Genomic DNA, 27,545 nt, shown 5'->3' on the forward strand with positions numbered 1-27,545 from the left:
CAGAGATTCTCTCAATGGATGTACAGTAATCAGCCATGATGGAACGTCCTACATGGTTGGGTTTATGGACTTCGGGAAGCATGTAGAAGGCAGGAGTTTGGGGAGTGGTAGGGTTGAGAAGAGAGAGACTCAGGGAGAGGTTCTGGGATGGGCCTTAGGATTTGAGTAGAGACTGGAAATCCTGTTGGATTTCTGGAAAGGGGTCACTGTGCCAGGGTTTGTAGGTGGATGAATCTGACACTGGCAGAGACGCTCCACCAGATAATCCCTGCAGTTCAAAACCACTGTGGTGAAGCCTTTATTAGCAGGTAGGATTATAAGGTCAGGATCAGATTTTAGACGGTGGGTTGCTGTTTGTTCTGTCAATGTAAGGTTAGTTTCCATGTTGGGGCATTTGGGCAATGATGCTGAGGCAATATTTGAGGTTAAGAAATCCTGGAATGTTAATAGAGGGGGGAGGGAGGCAGGGATTAAGGGGCAGCGGGGATTCATCACATTTGGATAAAGGAGTGAACTGAGTCAGGCAGTGTATAATGTTGGCTTTGGGCTGTGTCAGACTGGTAGGTTTGGTGGTGCTAAAGTGTTTCCATTGCAGGGACTGGGAGAAGGGGAGAAGGTCTTGAACAAGTCCAGCATGATTGGGTTTAGATGTGGGACAAAAATTAAGGCCCTGTGAGAAGCATGGATACTTCTGTTTGGTTAAGGCTTTTGGAGGAAAGGTCCATACTGTGTTTTGGGTCTGTTTAGGTTCTGGATTCTGTATGGTGGTAGGAGAGAATTTTTGAGGGTGTGGTAAATGTAGTAGATCTGCGAGGCAGAATTTGTTGGCTGTGAAGAAGGGATGTGGGAAGGTTTTGGGGGCTCGTCTTTTGAGACGACCTTGAGCATGCTGCTCCATTTCCAGGAAGGCAAGAGTTTCTGTGTGAGAGATGGTATGCAGGAATTTGGAATTGCAGAGCAAGAGAATTTTGCATATGGAGAGAAGGTAGTGCAAGGACGTTTTGGCTTGGTCTATGTGGTTTTGGAGGACTAGGTTATTGAGGGCTATGGACTGGCAGAATTTCAACAGTTAGAGGTGGAAGAAGAGTTGCAGCCAGAGATGGATAATTTAATGGGGAGGTCATTTGGGGGATTCCACAGGCTAGGCAACAGTGCAGAAACAGTATGTAGGACTGGGTTCTGGCTAGTGATAAGGAAACTGTACTGGATTGGGGCTCATGAAAATATGCAAAATACATAAAAATACCCGGGAAAATTCACTAAAAGAGCAGAAAGGATGAAGTATGCGGAATGTAAGTGAAACTTGATGGTATAGAGCTGATAATGAAAGGTGAAGATGAAATAAAATTGATGTGAGAACAAAATGATATCAAAGAGAAAAAAAAATAAAAATAAAAAGACGATAATATGAGATGCAGGTCAGTGGTTGAATATGAGTGAAGTGTGAAGAGAGGGGACAGCACATATAGATGACTTAGGTGAGGTTGGTATGTGTGTGATGGAATAAGGGAAGATAAAGGGACTTGGGGGGGGGGGGGGGGAGTGAGTTTATAGGTGGAGGTTCAATAAGTTCATGTGGTACAGTAAGGTACAGAAAATAACATTCAAAAAAGTAATTGAGAGTGAAGGAGGAAGAGTGATTAATTTGAAGATCTAAGACCAATTATATTGGCGGGAATAATGCCAAACATGCGATGCTACGCCAGCAGTCAGTGCGGTCACAATAGCCACATGTTGTGAATGGACAAAATGGTTGATACATTGTGGCTCACAAGTCAGAGCTTGTATTGTTTGGAGGCAACAGGTAAAACACAGGGAAGAAGACCAAGAAAAGATGGACCCTGAGTAAAGTAATGTGTTAGAGAATAAGAACAAAGAAAAATAGCACTGGATTGCAGCATGGAAGGAAAGCCACAGTTAGGTGAAATCAAACAATGGAAGATAGAGGATGAAGTAACGACAATATTATTCCTGCATCCAATCTCTCACATTGAAACTTGTGCCATCCAAGAAGTAGAGCAGCATGCACATTGCCACCTTAAAAATCTCTCCAACCTGTTCACCTCCTACTCCCGCCTTGGACTTCAACTGTCCTCCACCTCTACAGCAGCCTCCAGACCTCACCCACATCCCATCACACCCTACAAACCTGCCTCCCAGATTTACTACATTTACCACATCCTCAGAAACTCTCTTCCACTGCCATACAGAATCCAGAACCTAAACAGACCAAAAACACAGTATGGACCTTTCCTCTAAAAGTGTTAATCCTACAGAAGTATCAGTGCTTTCCAGTGGGCCTTAAATTCTGCTCCACTCTCAAAATTCATTCATGCTGGACTTGTTACAGACCTTCTCTCCTTCTCCAAGACCCTACAGTGGAAAACACTTTTTCACTACCAACCCTCCCAATCAGACTCAACCCAAAGCCAATGTTGAAACCTGCCTAACCCTTTCACTCCTCCATCCAACTGTGATACACCCCCACTGCCGCCAATTAACCCCTGTTAACATTCCAGACTTTCTTATCCTTAAACTTTGCCTCACCATCATTCCCAACATCCTTAACATGGAATCTAACCTTATATCCACAGAAAGAACTGCAATCCAACACCTAAAAACTGATCCTCACCTTATAATCTTACCGTCAAAAAAAGACTCCCCCACTGTGCTTTTGAAGTGCAGGCATCATCTGGTGGAGGGACTCCACCAGCTGTCACATTTGTCCACATACAAACCCTGTCACAGTGACCACGTTTCAGAAATCCAGCAGGATCTCCAGTCCCTCCTCAAATCTATAGGCCCATCCTGGAACCTCTCCCCTGAATCTCTCTCTCCTCACCCCTACCAATCCCTGCACAACTACCTTCTTCATGCTTCATAAAGTTCATAAACCAAACTATGCTGAGTGCCCCATTGTGGCTGATTACTGTGCCACCACTGAGATAATCTCTGCTCTTTCATAACCCACCCTCTTGTGTAAAAGAGGCCAACCATTTTCTCCACCAACTCTCCACAGTTCCTGTTGCTAACTGTTCCTGTTGCTACTTGTCACTATTGATGCCACCTCCTTCTAAACAAGATCCCTGATGACCATGGCTTTGCTGCTATTGAACACTATCTTCCCCATGTGACTCCAAACCAGCAATGTCCTTCATGGTACCATGTCCAATTATATCCTCACCCACAATTACTTCTCCTTTGAAGGCATCACCTACAAACAAATCTGTGGTACAGCAATGGGCACCCACACTGAACTATCCTGTGCCAGTCTGTTCATGGGTCATGTAAAGGAATTATTGAGGGTCCTAACCCCTCACCTATTTCATATTCATTGATGACATTTTCGTGATCTGGAATGAGGGTGAGAATATCCTATTCACATTCCTCCAGAACTCCAGAGCCTCAACACCTTCTCTCCCTTTGCTTCACCTGGTACTCATCAATCAAACAACACAAGGTACATATGACCGGGACAGCTGGGAAATATGGGAAGAACACTATAATTTTTTCATTCAGAAAAAACCTGCGAATTTTTTAGAATTCCAGGTTTTCTCTGTTTTAGTTTTCAATTAATTTTTTGTAATATTCACTGGTAAGAACTGACACTCTAATGAAGAATTTTACTTTAGCAGAAAAATACTGTAGCAGTAAAACATAAACAAGAGAATAATACCAAAGTAAAACTTAAGTTGCAAAGAAAATGCACCATTTACAAAAATAAATAAATAAATAAAAAACACAGTGCACACACAAGTGTCTGCCGACAACAAGATGTGTCGAAGGCTTTAGGACAAAAACTATGCAATGCTCTGTAACAACAAACTGTTTTTGATGAGTGTGATGTCACAACTGTTTACGTTTCTAACAGGTCACAGGAAAATATTGTGAATGGTGGTTTGAGAAGTTATTTTTAAAGTAAGTTTATTTTTACTCGAGATGAATTATGTTACCTGTGAGAGTGTTGGGCTCTCATTCAAAACTTAACACTTTGCAGAGCATCCACTTAGAAAATTCCGGGCCCAGAAGACCAGCCATTTAAGTCATTATTCAAAATTTTACTGGCAGATCTGTTTTTGATGTATCTATATGTGCTAAAACAGACCAATCTTCAATGTTAGTTTTATTTTAGTTCTTTCGTTGATTACAAATTTAGCAATAATTATGGCAAAAAGTACAATTATCCTTAGGAAAACGGGGTCAAGGGGGTCGCAAGGTGAGTTCTTGAGCAATTTGTCACATAATTGGCTTTTCTAGGAAAAAGTTGAAGTGCTCGCCAGAACATGTACTCAGCCAGGTAACCCACAAAATGTTTGTTGCTCAGCAATGAAATTTATAATCGTGCTTGTGAAAAATGTGCAGCTGCTGCAATTGAAGCAGTACTCTTAGGACCCTGCATAACCACATGTTCAGAAAAAAAGAAAAAAAAATTGGCAACCAATATTATATGTGAAATCTTAGCTCTTCTTGTAGCTATACTGTATATATACAGATCAGTCAGAACGATATGATCACTGACCTACTGTAGATTTAAACCCGTCCAGTGATAATAGCATCTCTTGGCAGGGAATGACTGCTAGTCAGATACATGCATGGTGCATGCAGTATCAGTGAATGTGTAAACTGTGTAAACTGTGGAAAGTGCAGGATGTATCTGAGTTTGACAGAGGGCAGATTATGATGGCCCAGAGGCTCAGCATTTTGGAAACTGCGTAAGTTGTTGGGTGTTTGAGGAGTGCTGAGGTGAGTGTCTTCAGCATGTGATGAAACCAAGGTGAAATCGTGTCCAGACCTCGTGGGGTTGGGTGGCCTCTCCTCATTACAGATGTTGGATGTTGCAGGCTGGGCAGATTGGTAAAACAGGACGGACAGTGAACTGTGGCAGTAGTAACATCAGACTTTTATGCTGGCAGTATACAAGTGTAATTGAAAACACTGTGCACTGAACACCCCTGAAGATGGGTTTCTGCAGCCGACAACCTGTGTATGTGCCAATGTTAACAGCACGACGTCGGCAACTACATCTGAAGTGGGCATTTAACTATTGCCACTGTACTTCTGCACAGTGGCAGAGCATTGCATGGACTGATGAATCCCAGTACCTTCTTCATTGTGTCTATGGGAGGGTGTGAATCTGTCATCTTCCAGGGGAGCAGTGCCTTAACACTTGTGCTGTGGGACAGAGACAATCTTGTGGCAGCTCATTTATGCTCTGGGGAACATTCATGTGCGCATCCGTGGCTCCAGTGAAGATCCTGCAAGGCACCCTGATGGCCAAGGAGTATCGTATACTGCTTACAGACCATGTACACCCCTTCATGATGATCATGTTTCTTGACGGTAGTGGCATTCTTCCAGAAGAAAATGTGCCATGTCACAAGGCCAGGAGTGTGAAGATTGGTTTGGGGAACACAGTCGCAAGTTCCAGTTGATGTGCTGGCCCCCCAGCATGCCAGATCTCAACCCAATCATACAATTTGGGATGTGATTAAACATGGCGTCAGAGCTCATCACTCCCCTCCCCAGAATATACAATAATTAGGTGACTTCTGTGTGTAGATGTGGTGCCAAATCCATCCAGTGACATACCAAGGCCTCATTTCTTGCATGCCACAATGTGTCACCACTGTTATACTTGCCAAAAATGTAAATACAGGCTGTTAGGTAGGTGGTCATAATGTTCTGGGTGATCAATGTATATTAATTTAAACCCATTAACTTCTCCTATTTGTGTTCCTGATACTTAACAGTAATGTTCTTGGCTAACAACATCACATGTCATGTGTTCTGAATATCTGCTGTCAATAGCTAGTGAGATCATATGACATGAGCTATGATTGGCTGACAAAAGCGCTTCACATGAGGTCTCAGTTTCAGTGCTTCAGATGCTACTGTGCTGTATGTGGTGGAATTTGTATTTATACTTTCATAATAGAAAAAATATGCAGTGTACTTGTTGCCATGCATCAAAGATCTTTACGAAACATGTTGCTTCAAAGATCTTTACGAAAGATGTTGTTTTTTGCTGATTTTTCTTCCGTAAAGTGCCGGGAAGCTCTACACTGTCACATAAGACTTTTACCATTAAAAGGATTGATAAGTTTTACAGCTCTGAGGGAAATTATATTGTGACATAAAAAATATGTACCTTCACCCAGGGTATAGTTTGTTTTCACTCAGGAAAAAGTGTATTTTTAACAGGGAAATCTGTTTTTTTTTAATTGTCTGCATGCACATCCTTCTCCATTCTAAGATGTCCCTTCTGTACAGCCTAGCCACTTGTGGCCATCACATCTGTAGCGACAATCAATCCCTGTCTAAATATAACAAAGGTCTCACTGAGGCCTCCATAGACTGAAATTACTACCCCAGTGTTGTATAGGAAGAGAACTTCTGTGCCTTGTCTCTCCAGTTATCTACCACCTACCACATACACACTGTGGCCACAAAGGAGCACTCTCCTCATCCCTCAGTACCACTCAGGGCTGGAGCAATCATGTTCTCTGCTAGGGCTTCAACTACCTCTCATCACACCCTGAAATGAGGAATATCCTACCCACTATCCTTCCCACTGCTCCCCCAGTGATATATTGCCACCCGACAAATGACGCAGTATTCTTGTACATCCCTACTCCACTCCTGCTCCCAAAGCCTTTGCTCTTATAGCTGCAATAGACCTCGAGGCAAGACCTGTCCCATACATCCTCCCACCACCACCTACTCCAGTCCAGTCACAGTCATCACCTATCCCATCAAAGGCCAGGCTACCTGTGATCTGGAAACTAAGCTGCAACCACTTCGCGATTTTCTGCATGGACATGATAATCACCAAACTGCCTGTCCATGTGAATGGCCACCAGCAAATTGTAGCCAAGAGAAAGCTGTATCACCCACTTGCTTGACATGCTGCCCAGCACAATGTGTTTCACTTCAGTGTTTGCTTCATAGCCTGTGCCATCTGGATCCTTCCTATTAATACCAGCTTTTCTGAATTGTGCTGGTCAGAACTCTGCCTTCAGTATACCCTATGTTCCCATAATCCCCCTGACCTCAACCTTTGCTAATCCCTATCCTTCACCTACCTGTCCCCTTTCCTGCTCCAACTCCAGCACTGCACAGCCTTCTATTCCACCAGCTCACCCATTAGTCTATTTTCCTTCCCCTCCTTTTCCATTTCACTTCTCTTCCGTAACACCCCTCCCCCTGTCCTCCTCCTGACAACTATCTCTCTTCAAAACTCCCAACTGCACCTAGTGGTCTACCCTGTTGCCACCACATTCTTGCACATTCCCACAAGCAGCATACACCTTCTCCCAACCCTACACTGCTTTCCTTCCCTTTTCCCTGTCCCATCCTCCTCCTTAGCCCCACCACCCACTGATTGTTCCTTCCATCAGGCACAATTGCTGTACACTTCCAGCCTACACTTCCAGCCACAGTGGCCAGAGGCAGTGGTTTTGTGTGTGTGTATGTGTGTGGGGGCGGGGGGGGGGGCTGTTAGAAGAAAGCCTTTTGGTTTGAAAACTCTAATGTGTAGCAGCCTTTTCGTTGTGCCTGTCTGTGACTCATTGTCTCCTCCATATGGTGAGTAATGATCTGTCCTTTCCATAATATTGTACAATAATATTTGCCATTCATGAAAACTGTTCAGGCCTAACTGAGGTTTCAAATGGAATAATTGACAGTCCAGGCTCTAGTATAACGATTACAAGGGAAGCACGTGGTTTAAAAAATAGCAACTTTGTTTTCTTTTCTATATTTTTAAAGACTGAACTGTTTCTCAATATTCTTCAGGAAAAAACCAGTTCTGCAGCAATGCTGTCTTAGGATTCTTGGCTTACATGAAAAGCTTATAAATTGATTGACTTTTTAAATTCCACAAAACACTCGACTAATTCATAACCTGAAGCTTCCACGAATAGAGTTGAAATGATGGATGTGTGAAGTGGTGTAACCCATTGATGTCAAAAGACAAACAGCTGTACATCAAGGTACTGGATAATATTGTAACACAACTGGAAACAAGATTTTCACATTTGATATCTACATTTGCATCTGTGTCTATACTTGCAAACCATCCTGAAGTGCATGGCAGAGTGTACATCCCATTGTACCAGTTATCAGGGTTTCTTCCCATCCCATTCACATATGGACCTCAGGAAGAACGATTGTCTGAATGCCTCTGTGTGTGATGTAATTATTCTAATCTTATCTTCACACTCCCTATATAAGCGATAAATGTGGGTTTAGTATACTAATATTCCTAGAGTCATCATTGAAAGTCGGTTCCTGAAAATTTTGTTAATAGACTTTCTCAGGAAAGTTTAAATCTATCTTCAGGTGTCTGCCAGTTCAGTTTCTTCTGTATCTCTGTGACATTCTCCCACGGATGAAACAAACCTGCAAACATTCGTCATGTCCTTCTCTGTGTACATTCAATATCCCCTGTTAGTGCTACTTGGTACAGGTCCCACACATGTGAGCAGTATTCTAGAACTGGTCACACTGGCGATTTGTAAGCAATCTCCTTTGTAGGTTAATTCTACATCCCCAGTATCCTACCAATAAACTGAAGACTACCACCTGCTTTACTCATGACTGAGTCGAGGTGATCATTCCATTTCATATCCCTACAAAGTGTGGAATGTCAGATCCCTTAATCGGGCAGGTAGGTTAGAAAATTTAAAAAGGGAAATGGATAGGTTGAAGTTACGTATAGTGGGAATTAGTGAAGTTCGGTGGCAGGAGGAACAAGACTTTTGGTCAGGTGAATACAGGGTTATAAATACAAAATCAAATATGGGTAATGCAGGAGTAGGTTTAATAATGAATAAAAAAATAGGAGCGCGGGTAAACTACTACCAACAGCATAGTGAACGCATTATTGTGGCCAAGATAGACAGGAAGCCCATGCCTACTACAGTAGTACAAGTTTATATGCCAACTAGCTCTGCAGATGATGAAGAAATTGATGAAATGTATGATGAGATAAAAGAAATTTTTCAGGTAGTGAAGGGAGACAAAAATTTAATAGTCATGGGTGACTGGAATTCGAGAGTAGGAAAAGGGAGAGAAGGAAACATAGTGGGGGAATATGGATTGGGGGAGAGAAATGAAAGAGGAAGCCGTCTGGTAGAATTTTGCACAGAGCATAACTTAATCATAGCTATCACTTGGTTCAAGAATCATAAAAGAAGGTTGTATACATGGAAGAATCCTGGAGATACTAGAAGGTATCAGATAGATTATATAATGGTAAGACAGAGATTTAGGAACCAGGTTTTAAATTGTAAGACATTTCCAGGGGCAGATGTGGACTCTGACCACAATCTATTGGTTATGAACTGTAGATTAAAACTGATGAAACTGCAAAAAGGTGGGAATTTAAGGAGATGGGATCTGGATAAACTGTCTAAACCAAAGGTTGTACAGAGTTTCAGGGAGAGCATAAGGGAACAACTGACAGGAATGGGGGAAAGAAATACAGTAGAAGAATAATGGGTAGCTCTGAGGGATGAAGTAGTGAAGGCAGCAGAGGATCAAGTAGGTAAAAAGACAAGGGCTAGTAGAAATCCTTGGGTAACAGAAGAAATATTGAATTTGATTGATGAAAGGAGAAAATATAAAAATGCAGTAAATGAAGCGGGCAAAAGGGAGTACAAATGTCTCAAAAATGAGATCGACAGGAAGTGCAAAACGGCTAAGTAGGGATGGCTAGAGAACAAATGTAAGGATGTATAGGCTTATCTCACTAGGGGCAAAATAGATACTGCCTACAGGAAAATTAAAGAGACCTTTGGAGAAAAGAGAGCCTCTTGTATGAATATCAAGAGCTCAGATGGAAACCAAGTTCTAAGCAAAGAAGGGAAAGCAGAAAGGTGGAAGGAGTATATAGAGGGTCTATACAAGGGCGATGTACTTGAGGACAATATTATGGAAATGGAAGAGGATGTAGATGAAGATGAAATGGGAGATACAATACTGCGTGAAGAGTTTGACAGAGCATTGAAAAACCTGAGTCAAAACAAGGCCCTGGGAGTAGACAACATTCCATTGGAACTACTGATGGCCTTGGGAGAGCCAGTCCTGACAAAACTCTACTATCTGGTGAGCATGATGTACGAGACAGGCGAAATACCCTCAGACTTCAACAAGAATATAATAATTCCAATCCCAAAGAAAGCAGGTGTTGACAGATGTGAAAATTACCGAACCATCAGCTTAATAAGTCACAGCTGCAAAATACTAATGTGAATTCTTTACAGACGAATGGAAAAAGTGGTAGAAGCCGACCTCGGCGAAGATCAGTTTGGATTCCGCAGGAATGTTGGAACACGTGAGGCAATACTGACCCTACGACATATCTTAGAAAATAGATTAAGGAAAGGCAAACCTACATTTCTAGCATTTGTAGACTTAGAGAAAGCTTTTGACAATGTTGACTGGAATACTCTCTTTCAAATTCTAAATGTGGCAGAGATAAAATACAGGGAGCGAAAGGCTATTTACAATTTGTACAGAAACCAGATGGCAGTTATAAGAGTCAAAGGGAAGCAGCGGTTGGGACGGGAGTGGGACAGGGTTGTAGCCTGTCCCCGATGTTATTCAATCTGTATATTGAGCAAGTTGTAAAGGAAACAAAAGAAAAATTCGGAGTAGGTATTAAAGTCCATGGAGAAGAAATAAAAACGATGATGTTAGCCGATGACGTAATTCTGTCAGAGACAGCAAAGGACTTGGAAGAGCAGTTGAACGGAATGGATAGTGTCTTGAAAGGAGGATATAAGATGAATACCAACAAAAGCAAAACTAGGATAATGGAATGTAGTCGAATTAAGCCGGGTGATGATGAGGGAATTAGATTAGGAAATGAGACACTTAAAGTAGTAAAGGAGTTTAGCTATTTGGGGAGCAAAATAACTGATGATGGTCGAAGTAGAGAGGATATAAAACGTAGACTGGCAATGGCAAGGAAAGCGTTTCTGAAGAAGATAAATTTGTTAACATTTAGTATAGATTTGGGTGTCAGGAAGTCGTTTCTGAAAGTATTTGTATGGAGTGTAGCCATGTATGGAAGTGAAACATGGACAATAAATAGTTTGGACATGAAGAGAATAGAAGCTTTTGAAATGTGGTGCTACAGAAGAATGCTGAAGATTAGATGGGTAGATCACATAACTAATGAGGAGGTGTTGAATAGAATTGGGAAGAAAAGGAGTTTGTGGCACAACTTGACAAGAAGAAGGGACCGGCTGGTAGGACATGTTCTGAGGCATCAAGGGATCACAAATTTAGAATTGGAGGGCAGCGTGGAGGGTAAAAATCATAGAGACCAAGAGATGAATACACTAAGGAGATTCAGGAGGATGTAGGTTGCAGTAAGTACTGGGAGATGAAGAAGCTTGCACAGGATAGAGTAGCATGGAGAGCTGCATCAAACCAGTCTCAGGACTGAAGACAACAACAAAAACAACAACACAAAGTGTTACACCCAGGTATTTACATGAGTTGGCCAATTCTACCTATGATTCATTGATATTGTAGTCATAGGATACTATTTTCTTTTCTTTTAATTAAGTGCACAGTTTTACATTTTCGAACACTTAAAGCAAGTCTTTGCACCACTTTGAAATCTTATCAAGATCTGACTGAATATTTATCCAGCTTCTTTCACACAGTATTTCATTGTAGGTAACTGCTTCATTTGCAGAAAGTCTTAGGTTACTATTGATACTGCCTGCAAGGTCATTAATATACAGCATGAGCAGCAAGGGCCCCAATACACTTCTGTGGGGCACACACAAATTTACTTCTATATTTGATGATGACTCTTCATCCAAGATAACATGCTGTGTCCTCCCTACGAAAAAGTCCTCAGTCCAGTCACAAATTTCACTTGACACCCCATATTATTCTACTTGTGACAATAAGCATAAGTTTGGTACTGTGTCTAATGCTTTTCAGAAACCAATAAATACTGCATCTGCCTCACTGCATTCATCCAAAGGCTTCAGTATATCATGTGAGCACAGTGTAAATTAGGTTGTTTTTGGAATCGACACTGGTTTGCATGGAGGATGTCATTCTATATGAAGAACCTCGTTAAGTTTGAGCTCAGAATACATTCCAAGATTCTACAAGAAGTCGATGTCATGGATAGGGGATGGTGATAAACTGCTCCTTCTAAAATTATGCAGTACTGCTCAGTTCACCAGTAATGTAGAGCATTTCCTTGTAGACAGTGATGATTCATTATTACCAATATATGGCACATCCTTCAGTCACTTGCAGCTGCTTTTAGAACTTGAGCTCTTTCTTGTACCCAAATTGAAAACCATTACTGCAAATACTTGAAAGCTCAGACACATGGTACGATGTCGTGGAAAGATTCACAAAGAAGAATGATCATTGAATGAACTGGTTTTACAAGTAATGTTACTCAAATGCCCAGTCTACCGATTTGTTTGTAAATAAAAAATGAGTGGTGTTATTATTAATATTGTTATTGTTATTAGCAGCAGTAGTCCTTGTGGTGGTGTTGGTGGTGGTCATCATTCTCATTAGGAACACTATGTATGCTTATGTTAAAAGGGAAAGAATTGTGATATTTCAATGTGTTTCCTAGCTTCCCAAGAATTTAGGCCCATGATCCACCCCTGTGAGAAAGTGCTAGTGGGAGAGAAAGAGAGAGGAGACAGTGAGAAAGTGCCAGTGAAAGAGAGAGGGATGACTATAGTAGCAGTGGGACCCAAAGAGAGAAGTGACAGTGATTGTCAGTTAGAAACAGTGACAGTAGAAGAGAAAGAGAGAGATCAATGAAGACAATAGCAGTGGGAGCCAAAGAGACAGTGGAAATGAAAAAGAGAGGTGAGTGGAGACCATACATAGGCTTGGGGGGTGTGGGTGCCTGGACAGAGATGTTGGCAATTGGAGAGAAAAATAATGGGACAAAGACGATGACAGTTTGACAGGGAGACAGAAAATGGTAGAGGAGACAGTGATAAGGAGGAGTGAGAGGAGAAAGGGATCAGGACTGGAACAGTGGGAGACAGCCAGGAGGAAGTGCCAATGTGAGGAAAAGGAGACAGTGGCAGAGAGACATCTATAGACAGTGACAGTGATATGCTGAGTATGAGGACTTCACCACAAAGAGAGGGACTGGATAAAATAATTTAGGATGTTCTGCAGTAAAAAGGTTTCCATTCCAAAATTTTTGGTGAAGATGGAGCTCTTTCCCCTTCCGTCTGCCTTTTAAAGTGGAGCGTATTTGCCTTTTTGTGGCCTGTGAGAAGCACTTTCAGCTAAATTTAATTTAATTTAATTTAATTCAATTTAATTTTTTTACGGTTGTAGATACATGTCTGCAACCCTGATACACATTGAAATCTCAGAGCCACAGTTCCATAGTATGCTGTCCATTGATAAAATGTAATATCATGCAGTAATTTGTTTTCTATATTTGATGGGGAACGACACTGCAACAATCCATGCTGATTTTTCCTTCTTTGGGCACCTCAGTCACATAGTAGTTTTTGAATGAAATTTCCAGCATTTGACTGTATTTTTAATAATCATTTGTTTCACACTATCACAATCAGATAGAAAAGCTGAAATGTAAAAAGTGAAAATCAGTCATGCAGCAGTTTTCAGCTTCTTTCATGAAACTTTCAACATGACATAGATTGATGCCCGCTTTGTTCCACCCTTCCAAAATGCCCACCAAATTGAGGCAGCAGTGGAAATGTTGCAGCTGTGTAAGGTCACTCCAGATACCTTCTTTAGCCACACAATTGCCACAAGAGAATTGTGGTTGTATCATTATGGAGTCATGACTGGCAAAAAAGGTGAAGACACAACCATCAAGGTGATGCTGTTTGTTGGGGCTGTCATGGTATGGTGCTGACAGGTTATGCTCACAACGTGTAAACTGTCGCAGTACCAGACATACATAGTTCAGAGAAGATGCTATTGGGGTAGAAGATCCAGATGGCATAGACTGCAGAGCAGTCAAGCACATTGTGCTTAGCAGCGTATTCCACAAATGGATGGACAACTCTGCTCTTGGCCACAATTTGTTGATGACCATTCATCTTGGGGTACACCTAGTAGGTAGTCATGCATAAATGCAAAAATACAACGGAACAAATATATCAATGATTGGTTTCACTGGTGGCTCTAATTCTGATAGGGTGCAGTACACGTGCAACGGTAGTGAAAATATGGTGTAGTGGATGGGTGCATGGGATTCAATCCTGCTATCCTAGTGGTCTTAGTCCCTCTAGTCCCTGCCACACAGTTACCTCCACTCCTGTCCCCATGACCACCACTTAATTCTGTCAGTCTACACTCACACTTCCTTCTCTGCTTTCTCTCCCATTCTCTGTCCTGCCTGCCTCTCCCAATCCATTCCCTCACTGTACACTATGCAACACACAACTTCTCCTGCTGAGGGTATGCCTTTGATAGGACTGGAGTAGGATCTGCTATGTAAGTGCAAAGAACATGTTTTGCATCAAGGTCCACCACAGGGGTATGGTTAGTGTGGTAAGGGATTAGGAGTAAGCATGGATGGACCGGGATGTTTCTTAGATTGTGTAGGCAGTGGAATACCGCTTCTGGAGAGGTCCAAAGGGTTCAAAATATGATGTTCCTCATGGGCATTGTGACAGATATTTTAGGCTCTGGGAAAGGATGTAGTTAAGTTGTTCCAGTCCACGATGAAACAGGGTACTGAAGAGGATGCTCCTTTGCTACTGGTTCACAGGTACAGTTGTAAGGTCATCAGACCAAAAGATTATCAGTATTTTCTGATTTGTTTATCTGCCTACAGACAATCCAATGCTTCTACTATATGGTGGAATGTTACCTTTACTCTTTCCATTTTTTGTATTACATCCAGGTCTTTCTATTATCGCAACTGTAAATATTTTGTGTTATTGTAGCATTACTTTAAATAACAGATTTTATTTTGTTTTCAGTGGGAGATTTACTTGTATAATTTGATTTATATTATTTAAATCAGAGCTTTTGGCCAGTTTGGATTCGTGTTGTATAAATTTTCTACTATCACATTGATTTTAGGGCTCAACTCCTGTACTGAACTGGCAAACAAGATTGGACATTGCTCTTGGTACATCAAGAGGAATCTTGTATCTGCATACTGCATTTGAGAAGCCTCTGGTTCACAGGGATATAAAAAGTGCAAATATTTTGCTGAACGACAGTTTGCAAGCCAAAGTAAGTGAATGGAAATTCTCTAGTAGTTGCTGAGTTGCATTCCCAGATCACTTAAACTACAGACCTTTAGACATTTTAAAGTATTTAGGTTCCGTGCTGTGACTCATTAGGGAAATTATAATGCAACTGGAAAGAAAAAAAAAATCTACTCACCAAGTGGCAGCAGGAGAACACACATATAGAGGTGTTAAAATTAGCAACCTTTCAGAGCCAGTGGTTCCTTTTTCTGAAGGGAGTGAAGGGGGAAGAAGAGGGGTGAAGGAAAAGGACTGGTGAGGTCTGCCAGTCCTTTTCCTTCATCCCTCTTCCTTCCTCTTCTACCCTTCTGCTAGAAGGAGCCATGAAAGCTCGCAAATTTTAATAACTTTTTATGTGTGTTCTGGGGGACACTGCAGGAGCCTCCACGAAGATTGCGGTCACCACTCGAACAACAAGCAATCGGGCGTCCCCTGGAAACGACCTAGTCGGCCAATCCTGCAAACACCGGAGCACCAAAACCAATTGGTGCATCCGGACACGGAAGAAGAAGAAGAAATGTGTGTTCTTCTGCTGCAGCTTGGTGAATAGATTTTTTTATCCATCCAGTTACATTATATTTTAAAAAATTGAGTATTTTTGTCAACATCAGTAGAGAAATTGGAATGATTTAATAGTTTAAAATGAACTGGATAAAGTTGGTAGTTGCTGACAGTCTGTTAGCTACAAATAAGAAATGCACACTGTAATCCTCTCCATTTTCTTCCACATCTTCATCCAGTGCAAGCTTTTAGTCCACACATTGTCCTCAGTGAGAGACTAAGTTCAAATACGATGCACAGCTGAAAAGATATTTCTATGGTTCAATGGAAATTTCATTAATATCTAAGAGTTGGGGAGCAGGAGGGAGGGTGACTGATGGCTGGGAAGTAGAGGCAGCAAGCTCATGGGATAAGAATCTAGCCCAGTCAAGCTGCAGTGTCAGCACAATATAGTCAGTTGGGGCAATGCAGCCTCACAGCTTTATTTCTGCCAGTACCTCATCTCCTACTTTCCAGACATTACAGAAGTTCTCCTGCATATGTTACAGAACTAGCACTCCTGGAAGAAAGGATATTGCAGATACAGCTTAGCTGCAGCTCGGGGTATGGTTCCCAAACGAATTTTCACTAGTAGCAAACTGTGTGCTGATTTGAAACTTCCTGTCAGATTACAGCTGCATGCTGGAGCAGGACTTGAACCTGAAACTTTTTCCTTTTTGGAGCAAGTGCCATTGAAGCACAACTCATGACCTGCCCTCACAGCTTTACTTCTGCAAATATCTCAGCTCCTTCTTTCTAGAAACACCTCAAGGCTGTGGCTAAGCCATGTCTGTGCAATATCCTTTCTTCCAAGAATGCTAGTCCAGCAAGGTATGCAGGAGAATTACTGTGATGTCTGGGAGGTATAAGATGAGGTACTGGTGGAAGTAGTGCTGTGAGGGCAGGTCATGATTCATGGCTGGTTAGGTCAGTTAGTAGAGAACATGCCCATGTGAAAGGCAAAGATTCCAGGTTCGAATCTTGCCCTGGCATACAGTTATAATCTGCTAGTAAGTTTCAGATCAGCATACACTCTGCTGCAAATTGAAAACTGATCATGGAGTTACCAGTCGTTTCTACACTGAGAGCCAAAGAACCTGGTACACCTGCCTAATATTCTGTAGGGCCTCGCGGCAAACATGCAGAAGCACCGCATCATGACTTGGCATGGACTCAATTAATGTCTGTAGTAGTGCTGGAGGGAATTCACACCATGAATCCTACAAAGCTGTCCACAAATCTGTAAGAGTATGAGGGGATGGAGATCTATTCTAGACAGCACGTTGCAAGGCATCCCAGATATGCTCAATAATTTTCAAGTCTAGGGATTTTGGTGCCCAGCGAAAGTGTTTAAAGTCAGAAGAGTGTTCCTGGAGCCACTCTGTAACAATTCTGGACGTTAGAGGTGTTGCATTGTCCTGCTGGAATTGCCCAAGTCCATCGGAATGCACAGTGGACATGAATGGATACAGGTGATCAGACAGGATGCTTACGTACACTCCTGGAAATGGAAAAAAGAACACATTGACACCGGTGTGTCAGACCCACCATACTTGCTCCGGACACTGTGAGAGGGCTGTACAAGCAATGATCACACGCACGGCACAGCGGACACACCAGGAACCGCGGTGTTGGCCGTCGAATGGCGCTACCTGCGCAGCATTTGTGCACCGCCGCCGTCAGTGTCAGCCAGTTTGCCGTGGCATACGGAGCTCCATCGCAGTCTTTAACACTGGTAGCATGCCGCGACAGCGTGGACGTGAACCGTATGTGCAGTTGACGGACTTTGAGCGAGGGCGTATAGTGGGCATGCGGGAGGCCGGGTGGATGTACCGCCGAATTGCTCAACACGTGGGGCGTGAGGTCTCCACAGTACATCGATGTTGTCGCCAGTGGTCGGCGGAAGGTGCACGTGCCCGTCGACCTAGGACCGGACCGCAGCGACGCACGGATGCACGCCAAGACCGTAGGATCCTACGCAGTGCCGTAGGGGACCGCACCGCCACTTCCCAGCAAATTAGGGACACTGTTGCTCCTGGGGTATCGGCGAGGACCATTCGCAACCGTCTCCATGAAGCTGGGCTACGGTCCCGCACACCGTTAGGCCGTCTTCCGCTCACGCCCCAACATCGTGCAGCCCGCCTCCAGTGGTGTCGCGACAGGCGTGAATGGAGGGACGAATGGAGACGTGTCGTCTTCAGCGATGAGAGTCGCTTCTGCCTTGGTGCCAATGATGGTCGTATGCATGTTTGGCGCCGTGCAGGTGAACGCCACAATCAGGACTGCATACGACCGAGGCACACAGGGCCAACACCCGGCATCATGGTGTGGGGAGCGATCTCCTACACTGGCCGTACACCACTGGTGATCGTCGAGGGGACACTGAATAGTGCACGGTACATCCAAACCGTCATCGAACCCATCGTTCTACCATTCCTAGACCGGCAAGGGAACTTGCTGTTCCAACAGGACAATGCACGTCCGCATGTATCCCGTGCCACCCAACGTACTCTAGAAGGTGTAAGTCAACTACCCTGGCCAGCAAGATCTCCGGATCTGTACCCCATTGAGCATGTTTGGGACTGGATGAAGCGTCGTCTCACGCGGTCTGCACGTCCAGCACGAACGCTGGTCCAACTGAGGCGCCAGGTGGAAATGGCATGGCAAGCCGTTCCACAGGACTACATCCAGCATCTCTACGATCGTCTCCATGGGAGAATAGCAGCCTGCATTGCTGCGAAAGGTGGATATACACTGTACTAGTGCCGACATTGTGCATGCTCTGTTGCCTGTCTCTGTGCCTGTGGTTCTGTCAGTGTGATCATGTGATGTATCTGACCCCAGGAATGTGTCAATAAAGTTTCCCCTTCCTGGGACAATGAATTCATGGTGTTCTTATTTCAATTTCCAGGAGTGTACATGTCACCTGTCAGAGTCATATCTACATGAATCAGGGGTCCCTTATCACTCCAACTGCACACGCCCCACACTATTACAGAGCTTCCACCAGCTTGAATAGTCCCCTGCTGGCATGCAGCGTCCATGGATTCATGAGGTTGTCTCCATACCCATACATCTACATCTACATGACTACTCTGCAATTCACATTTAAGTGCTTGGCAGAGGGTTCGTCAAACCACAATCATACTATCTCTCTACCATTCCACTCCCGAACAGCGCGCGGGAAAAACGAACACCTCAACCTTTTCTGTTTGAGCTCTGGTTTCTCTTATTTTATTTTGATGATCATTCCTACCTATGTAGGTTGGGCTCAACAAAATATTTTCGCATTCGGAAGATAAAGTTGGTGACTGAAATTTTGTAACTAGATCTCGCCGCGACGAAAAACGTCTTTGCTGTAATGACTTCCATCCCAGTTCGCGTATCGTATCTGCCACACTCTCTCCCCTACTACGTGATAATACAAAATGAGCCGCCCCTTTTTGCACCCTTTCGATGTCCTCCGTCAATCCCACCTGGTAAGGATCCCACACCGTGCAGCAATATTCTAACAGAGGACGAACGAGTGTAGTGTAAGCTGTCTCTTTAGTGGACTTGTTGCATCCTTTGGCTCGCCTTCCCCACAATATTATCTATGTGGTCTTTCCAACTGAAGTTGTTCGTAATTTTAACACCCAGGTACTTAGTTGAATTGACAGCCTTGAGAATTGTACTATTTATCGAGAAATCGAATTCCAACGTATTTCTTTTGGAACTCATGTGGATCACCTCACACTTTTCGTTATTTAGCGTCAACTGCCACCTGCCACACCATAAAGCAATCTTTTCTAAATCACTTTGCAACTGATATTGGTCTTCGGATGACCTTACTAGACAGTAAATTACAGCATCATCTGCGAACAACCTAAGAGAACTGCTCAGATTGTCACCCAGGTCATTTACATAGATCAGGAACAGCAGAGGTCCCAGGACGCTTCCCTGGGGAACACCTGATATCACTTCAGTTTTACTCGATGATTTGCCGTCTATTACTACGAACTGCGACCTTTCTGACAGGAAATCACGAAACCAGTTGCACAACTGAGACGATACCCCATACGCCCGCAGCTTAATTAGAAGTCGCTTGTGAGGAATGGTGTCAAAAGCTTTCCGGAAATCTAGAAATACAGAATCAACTTGAGATCCCCTGTCGATAGCGGCCATTACTTTGTGCGAATAAAGAGCTAGCTGCATTGCACAAGAACGATGTTTTCTGAAACCATGCTGATTACGTATCAATAGATCGTTCCCTTCGAGGTGATTCATAATGTTTGAATACAGTATATGCTCCAAAACCCTACTGCAAACCGACGTCAATGATATAGGTCTGTAGTTCAATGGATTACTCCTACTACCCTTCTTAAACACTGGTACGGCCTGCGCAATTTTCCAATCTGTAGGTACAGATCTATCAGTGAGCGAGGGGTTGTATATGAGTGCTAAGTAGGGAGCTGCTGTATCAGCGTAATCTCAAAGGAACCTAATCGGTATACAATCTGGACCTGAAGACTTGCCCTTATCAAGCGATTTGAGTTGCTTCGCAACCCCTAAGGTATCTACTTCTAAGAAACTCATGCTAGCAGCTGTTCGTGTTTCAAATTCTGGAATATTCCATTCATCTTCCCTGGTGAAGGAACTTCAGAAAACTGCGTTCAATAACTCCGCTTTAGCGGCACAGTCGTCGGTAACAGTGCCATCGGCACTGCACAGCGAAGATATTGACTGCGTCTTGCCACTTGTGTACTTTACATACGACCAGAATTTCTTCGGATTTTCTACCGAATTTCGAGACAATGTTTCGTTGTGGAACCTATTAAAGGCATCTCGCATTGAAGTCTGTGCCAAATTTCGCACATCTGTAAATTTTAGCCAATCTTCGGGATTTCGCGTTCTTCTGAACTCCGCATGCTTTTTCCATTGCCTCTGCAACAGCGTTCGAACCTGTTTTGTGTACCATGGGGGATCAGTTCCATCTCTTACCAATTTATGAGCTATGAATCTCTCAATTGCTGTTGCTACTATATCTTTGAATTTGAGCCAGATCTCGTCTACATTTGCATAGTCAGTTCGGAAGGAATGGAGATTGTCTCTTAGGAAGGCTTCTAGTGACTCTTTATCCGATTTTTTAAATAAAATTATTTTGCATTTGTTTCTGGTGGATTTGGAAGAAATGGTATTGAGACTAGCTACAACGACCTTGTGATCACTAATCCCTGTATCAGTCATGATGCTCTCTATCAGCTCTGGATTGTTTGTGGCTAAGAGGTCAAGTGTGTTTTCACAACCATTTACAATTCGCGTGGGTTCGTGGACTAACTGCTCGAAATAATTTTCAGAGAAAGCATTTAGGACAATCTCGGAAGATGTTTTCTGCCTACCACCGGTTTTGAACAAGTTTTTTTGCCAACATATCGAGGGAAGGTGAAGTCCCCACCAACTATAACCGTATGAGTGGGGTATTTATTTGTTACGAGACGCAAATTTTCTCTGAACTATTCCGCAAGTATATCAATGGAGTCTTGGGGTCGGTAGAAGGAGCCAGTTATTAACTATGTTCGGCTGTTAAGTATAACCTCCACCCATATCAATTCGCACGGAGTATCTACTTCAACTTCACTACAAGATAAACCACTACTGACAGACAAAAACACTCCACCACCAGTTCTGCCTAATCTATCTTTCCTGAACACTGTCTGAGACTTTGTAAAAATTTCTGCAGAACTTATTTCAGGCTTTAGCCAGCTTTCTGTACCTATAACGATTTCAGCTTCTGTGCTTTCTATTAGTGCTTGAAGCTCAGGGACTTTCGCAGCACAACTACAATTTACAACTACAATTCCGACTGTTCCTTGATCCAAGCACGTCCTGTATTTGCCATGCACCCTTTGAGATTGCAGCCCACCCCGTACTTTCCCGAGGCCTTCTAACCTAAAAAACCGCCCAGTCCACGCCACACAGCCTCCGCTACCCGTGTAGCCGCCAACTGAGTGTAGTGAACTCCTGACCTATTCAGCGGAACCCGAAACCCCACCACCCTATGGTGCAAGTCAAGGAATCTGCAACCAACACGGTCGCAAAACCGTCTGAGCCTCTGATTCAGACCCTCCACCCGGCTCTGCACCAAAGGTCCGCAGTCGGTTCTGTCAATGATGCTGCAGATGGTGAGCTCTGCCTTCATCTTGTAAGCAAGACCAGCAGCCTTCACCAAATCAGATAGCCACTGGAATCCAGAGAGAATTTCTTCAGATCCAAAGCGACACACGTCATTAGTGCCGACATGTGCCACCACCCGCAGCTGGCTGCACCCTGTGCTCTTCATGGCATCCGGAAGGACCCTTTCCACATCAGTAATGACTCCACCCGGAATGCACACGGAGCCAGAGACAGTGCCTGAAACCTGTTTGTCAGACGCACCGGGGAGGCTTTCTGATCAGCCTCCGGGGACGTCTTTCGCTGCCTGCCACTCGATACAATTAGAAACGAGACTCGTCCGACCAAGCAACATGTTTCCAGTCATCAACAGTCCAATGTCAGTGTTGATGGGCCCAGGTGAGCCATAAAGCCTTGTGCCATGCAGTCATTGAGGGTGCACAAATGGGCCTTTAGCTACAAAAGCCCATATCGATGATGTTTCTTTGAATGGTTCACACGGTAGCACTTGTTGATGGCCCAGCACTGAAATCTGCAGCAATTTGCAGAAGGGTTGCACTTCTGTCACGCTGAACAATTCTCTTCAGTTATTGTTGGTCCCGTTCTTGGAGCATATTTTTCCAGCTGTAGTGATGTCAGAGATTTTATGTTTTACTGGATTCCTGATATTCACATTACACTTGTGAAATGGTCGTATGGGAAAATCCCCACTTCATCGCTACCTTGGAAAAGCTGTGTCCCATCGCTCTTGCAGCAACTATAACACCACATTCAAACTCACTTAAATCTTGATAACCTGCCATTGTAGCAGCAGTAACCAATCCAAAAACTGTGCCAGATACTTGTTGTCTTACATAGATGTTGCCGACCGCAGTGCCTTATTCTGCCTGTTTACATATCTCTGTATTTGAATACAAATTCCTATACCAGTTTCTTTGGTGCTTCAGTATATATGCCTGTTGATGGCTGATGTGCTGTCATCTCTACTCTGTAAATTATTTACAGTCCACCAAGCATTTGCTATTACCATATAAATGACAGTAATGTATCTCCTGATTGCTAGTTAAATTTAGTACCTCCTGCATTGGTAATATTTTCAGTGTTCCAAGGTAATAATTCCCATTCCACAGTGGTCTTTCTAGGGCTACTTAGTTTAATTTCAACATTTTTACAGTTTCCTAAGAGACACAGTGTTTCTAGGTTATTGGTCATTGTTTATGGCTCATTCTTCTGTCTAACACTTCGTCTCCTACTGCAGCAGATATCATCAGAGTCTGTGGAGGCATTTAATTAGATTGTCTGGCAATTACTGTTTCTCAAATCTTTAGAACTTCAGATAGTTGAGGTGCCAACCTATTTACTTGTAATCACAATAATCATTGTCTCATGTCATCCTCGAAACACTGTTAAAGATTCCTGAGCTGTGGCAAAGTTTTGTACTATTTACACTGGAAAGTGAAGTTTTTGCTTTTAGAACTAGTACAAGTAAGAGAAGCTAGACAGCTATCTCCAAGCCCCTGACAATGTCTTCCACAGCAGGAAATGAACTTTTAGTCAACAATTAAAAGCCATTGAGGAAATACCACTGTCTGTTAAAGCCTGCATTGTATAATTGTATGACAAATTAAACCTCAGGGTTTGCTGTTTATGTGCAGCAAGCTAATAGCTTGAGCCATTTGAGAATGGTTTCATAGTTTTATTGAACTTCCATCTTTCAAAGCTCTGTAGTGGCTCTCAGGTATACCTCAGTAGCTACTGAGGTCTGTTTCTACATACCACTTAGTCATGTCAGAAAGACACTTCTTGCAGTAATTCATCCAGTACAGGGTAGAACATTTTAAATATATGTGGCGGCTGGAATAATATATGAGCGCCCCCTCCCCCCAACCACCAGTAGGTTATAAATAAAAGACAAGTTCATAGAAAACAATTATTTTATTACCAAAAGTTTTGTACACTTATGGTTACTTTTCAACATGAAAAGATTGAGACATTTATTGTACCTGTGGACCAGTTTGCATTACCCTCTTCAAAAAATGTTGCCGCCAATGATTTAAAATGAGCATTGACGTTTCGAAGGTCGTCGTTGGTTTGAAAGTGCTGCCCTTATAGCCACATCTTCAGTTCAGAGAAAAGGTGAAAGTCACTGTGTGGCAGGTCAGGACTGTACCATTCTGCAAACTCGTTCAACAAGTTTGGCTGTAACGAATGACTTGTGTCCTTGGCCCCCTTCATCATGCATGTTATTTTGTCCATCTTAGAATTTTCGGCACCATTCACGTACAACACCATCAGTCATAAAGTTATCACTGTACACTTAGCTCATTCACTGATGAATGTCTGCTGCACTATTCTCTTCTGCTTACAGAAACGGAATTACACATGGTAACTCACACTTGGCGGAGGCAACAATGACTGCAGCCATGTTTACATGGCTGTAGTGCAACACAGACTGATGCCTTGAGGTCAGCAATGGCAGAATGGGTAGTGTGAGAGTTGCACGGTAGCCTACAGCGCACGTCCACTTTCTGCCGCTCATGTATCTTCTATACTAAACGATCGGAGGTTGGGGAAAAAAATGGCCCATGTATGTTTCCATACTGTGCATGCCTGGTTTGCATTGTCCTTGTTTTATCCATTGCAGTGACATGGAGCATGAACAATACTCCTTCCTCATGAAATGAATGTGCTCTTGTGGGAATTGGTTATGATCATATGTGTCTGTAATGGAATTTGTCCTGATTGGTGTTGTGTGCACTGTCCTTTGAGATCTTTAAGACACCAGTTGAATGTCATAATCATCCTGAAAGATATGATAGGCATTGTCATCTGACATGGACGTCCTTGGCTGACCACATAGCTGTTCATTATACACTTTTGCCCTGCTGTTATTGAACTGTGTGTGCCAAAGCCACACAAATCAACATGAATATATCAAAACTCTACTCACTATATTTATGCCAGTCCAGCTATCTTACAACTGATAGTGAATCAGTCTTGATACACAATATGTGCCTTCTACTAGCTGTGTCATAAATCAGTCATGTTCTGCTGTGGTCCCAGTACAAAATTCCACAAACTGAAAGAATCTAATAACTGTGTTAGCTGTCATTCCCTTTCTGCTAGACGTGAGTAGAAATTTTACTAGAGCGTGGATGAAAGAAGTTAGAACATGAGATGTAGTGAAAGTGCTAATGAAGAAGTGGGAAGTGAGTGGGAACAAGAGGAAATCTGTGAATAAAGGGCTGAGTAAGCATGTGGGAATTATAATAAAAATGTTACAAAAGAATGAGAGTTCGAAGATTTGTATTAGTCAGGAAATGTGAACATGTAAGTACGTTCCAGCCTTCAGTGGGTTTCTTTTCATGCCCCCCTCCCCTCTCCCTTTTTTGAAGTACTTTATATTGTCTTTAGATTGCTCATCCCCCTCCCCCCTCAAGCTTCAGCTACATGCATTTATCCCAGGTTTTTTGTCCGTCTCAATTACCGTTCATTTTTAAGCTCTGTTTTGTATAAATTTTTTGTCTTGTCAGCTTATCCACATTTCAGATGTCCTGCTCTGAATAATGATGCAGTCTCTTAGTATCCTATTTAGGGTTGCATGTGTTCAGCATGTTATTTGCATATATTAATCATAGTGCTGTTGTTTCTGTATTCATGTCCTTTTAAAGTTGGCCACACAAGACCTAAAGTACACCAGATCCAACTTTTTACATTCTCACAAATCTCAAGGGGTGCTTTGAATTGAACCTGCATGCTCCAAATTCTAGTCTATTTCACTATGAATATGTTCAGATAGAAGATGTGCGTTTGCATTTTTGAGCAAATCGTATGGGTTTAATTCTTTCCCTTCCAAAGGAATTGACCTTTTTATGGAGAAATGAGGATTGGCAGTCTATTTTAGTTTTTTTGTACAAAGCTAAATAGTAATGGAAATAAATAATTTAAGAAATTAACAAAATGCTGTTGATTTCAAAAAATCAGTTCTCTGAACTTGTGCTTCATATTATCACATTTGTTTTTCTTAAACTATTTTTACCATGTGTTACTGGGTTCTCTGTTGTATACTTGCACTGATGAATTTCTGCAGCATGTTTAGTATCAATTCCATATCAGAATTTGGATGTAAACTAAGGAAAAGGCAACCACTCACCTATAGCAGACTGAAATGTGTGGTGCATACACATGTGTAACAGAAAACATAAAAGGAGTTAAAAAATTAGTGTGAATACTGTTTTCTTATGTGTGTCTGAGTGGCACAAATAAGTTCACTATAGGTGATTGATTGCCTTTCCTTTGTTTTTACATAATCCATGAAGGAATTTCAATTATTGTTATCAGAAGTCAAATGTGCTTTGCTGTGTTACTTTAATTTCTTCAGCACATCATAGTTGTCATAATATTTAAGAAATTTAAAATATTTTTTGTTTGTTGACAGTTAGGTGATTTTGGACTTGTCCATCTGGGTGCAGGTTCACAACAGACTCAGAGTGCTCTTCTGACAAGTACAGTATTTGGCACATCAGCATATATGGCACCGGAAGCTTTTAGAGGAGATGTGTCAGTCAAATTAGATGCCTTCAGTTTTGGTGTGGTAAGTTCCTCATTTGATTTCTCATTTTACAGTGAAATAGGCTTTGTTGTTATTGTATAATGCAGGAATATAATAATACATATGTGTAGTAATAAAATAATATCCGTTAACTGTAGTGTTTATATTAAGCTACAGGAAGATCTCTAATAGCTAGTGACCATAAGTTATGCTGTGATGTAGTATGGTACGAACACTGTGCAATAATAATTGGAGTATAAAGGACATAATTGTACAAAAGACAGAAGCATAATGATGCAGTAGACAATAGGAAAATTTGTTATGCTAATATCCTCCTCAGGCACCTCAAAAAATTCTTTAATATTGTAAAATGGGTGATCTGATAGCCACATGCACCATTTAATTAAAAAAATTTTTAGGTCCATATATCAAACATAGATTGGCAAGTTGTTGAAATTTTGGAATGGGTTCACTTTGTGAGAATTTCCAGTTATTGCTCACTTGTGCCTTGGTATCTGAATTAGCCTTAGCACTGATGCTGTGTTCATGAGTTTCTCATCTAGCAGCAGATTCTGAAATATTATTTTTAACGTACAGCACAGACACTTGTACATATAAATGTATAGTTGTGGGTATTCTGAGCCTGGAAAAAGGATGACGACAATGCTCCATGTGTCCTGTTTTACATGTTATATGTAGGACTTTCTTCTGTGTTTTTAAAAACAGTCTCAATGTGATGGGAGTGTCACCATACAATGAGACCATATGACATATGTGACTGGAATAGTCCAAAATGTGTCACCCTAAGAAATCCAAGCTCACTAAATCCCTTAGCTTCAAAGTCAGGTATGACACCCGAGATTTTTTCACATATATGATTGGTATGTTCCTCCCAGTGGAGTTTGGAGCCAATGTAAAACTTAAAAATTTTACTGACTTATTTTCTGTTTCATTGGACATTCCCATTAGGAGTTGTTGGATTTTATCAAGATTACACAGGAGTTAATTAGCCCCAAACCAGTCCAAAGCTGCATCAAGATTTTCTTTTG

At 42.3% G+C, this 27,545-nt stretch overlaps 1 protein-coding gene across 1 annotated transcript in view; it reads left to right on the forward strand.

The window, feature by feature from the left end:
- Positions 1-27,545, forward strand: part of LOC126161732 (interleukin-1 receptor-associated kinase 4-like) — a 125,413-nt gene that overhangs the window by 77,779 nt on the left and 20,089 nt on the right. Inside the window, exons 7-8 of the mRNA XM_049917766.1 lie at positions 15,082-15,237; positions 26,383-26,538. Coding sequence (XP_049773723.1) covers positions 15,082-15,237; positions 26,383-26,538 — 312 coding nt within the window. The remainder of the gene's footprint in view (positions 1-15,081; positions 15,238-26,382; positions 26,539-27,545) is intronic.

This window comes from Schistocerca cancellata, chromosome 2 (assembly GCF_023864275.1).
Source record: "Schistocerca cancellata isolate TAMUIC-IGC-003103 chromosome 2, iqSchCanc2.1, whole genome shotgun sequence".
NCBI classification, from domain to species: Eukaryota; Metazoa; Arthropoda; class Insecta; order Orthoptera; family Acrididae; genus Schistocerca; species Schistocerca cancellata.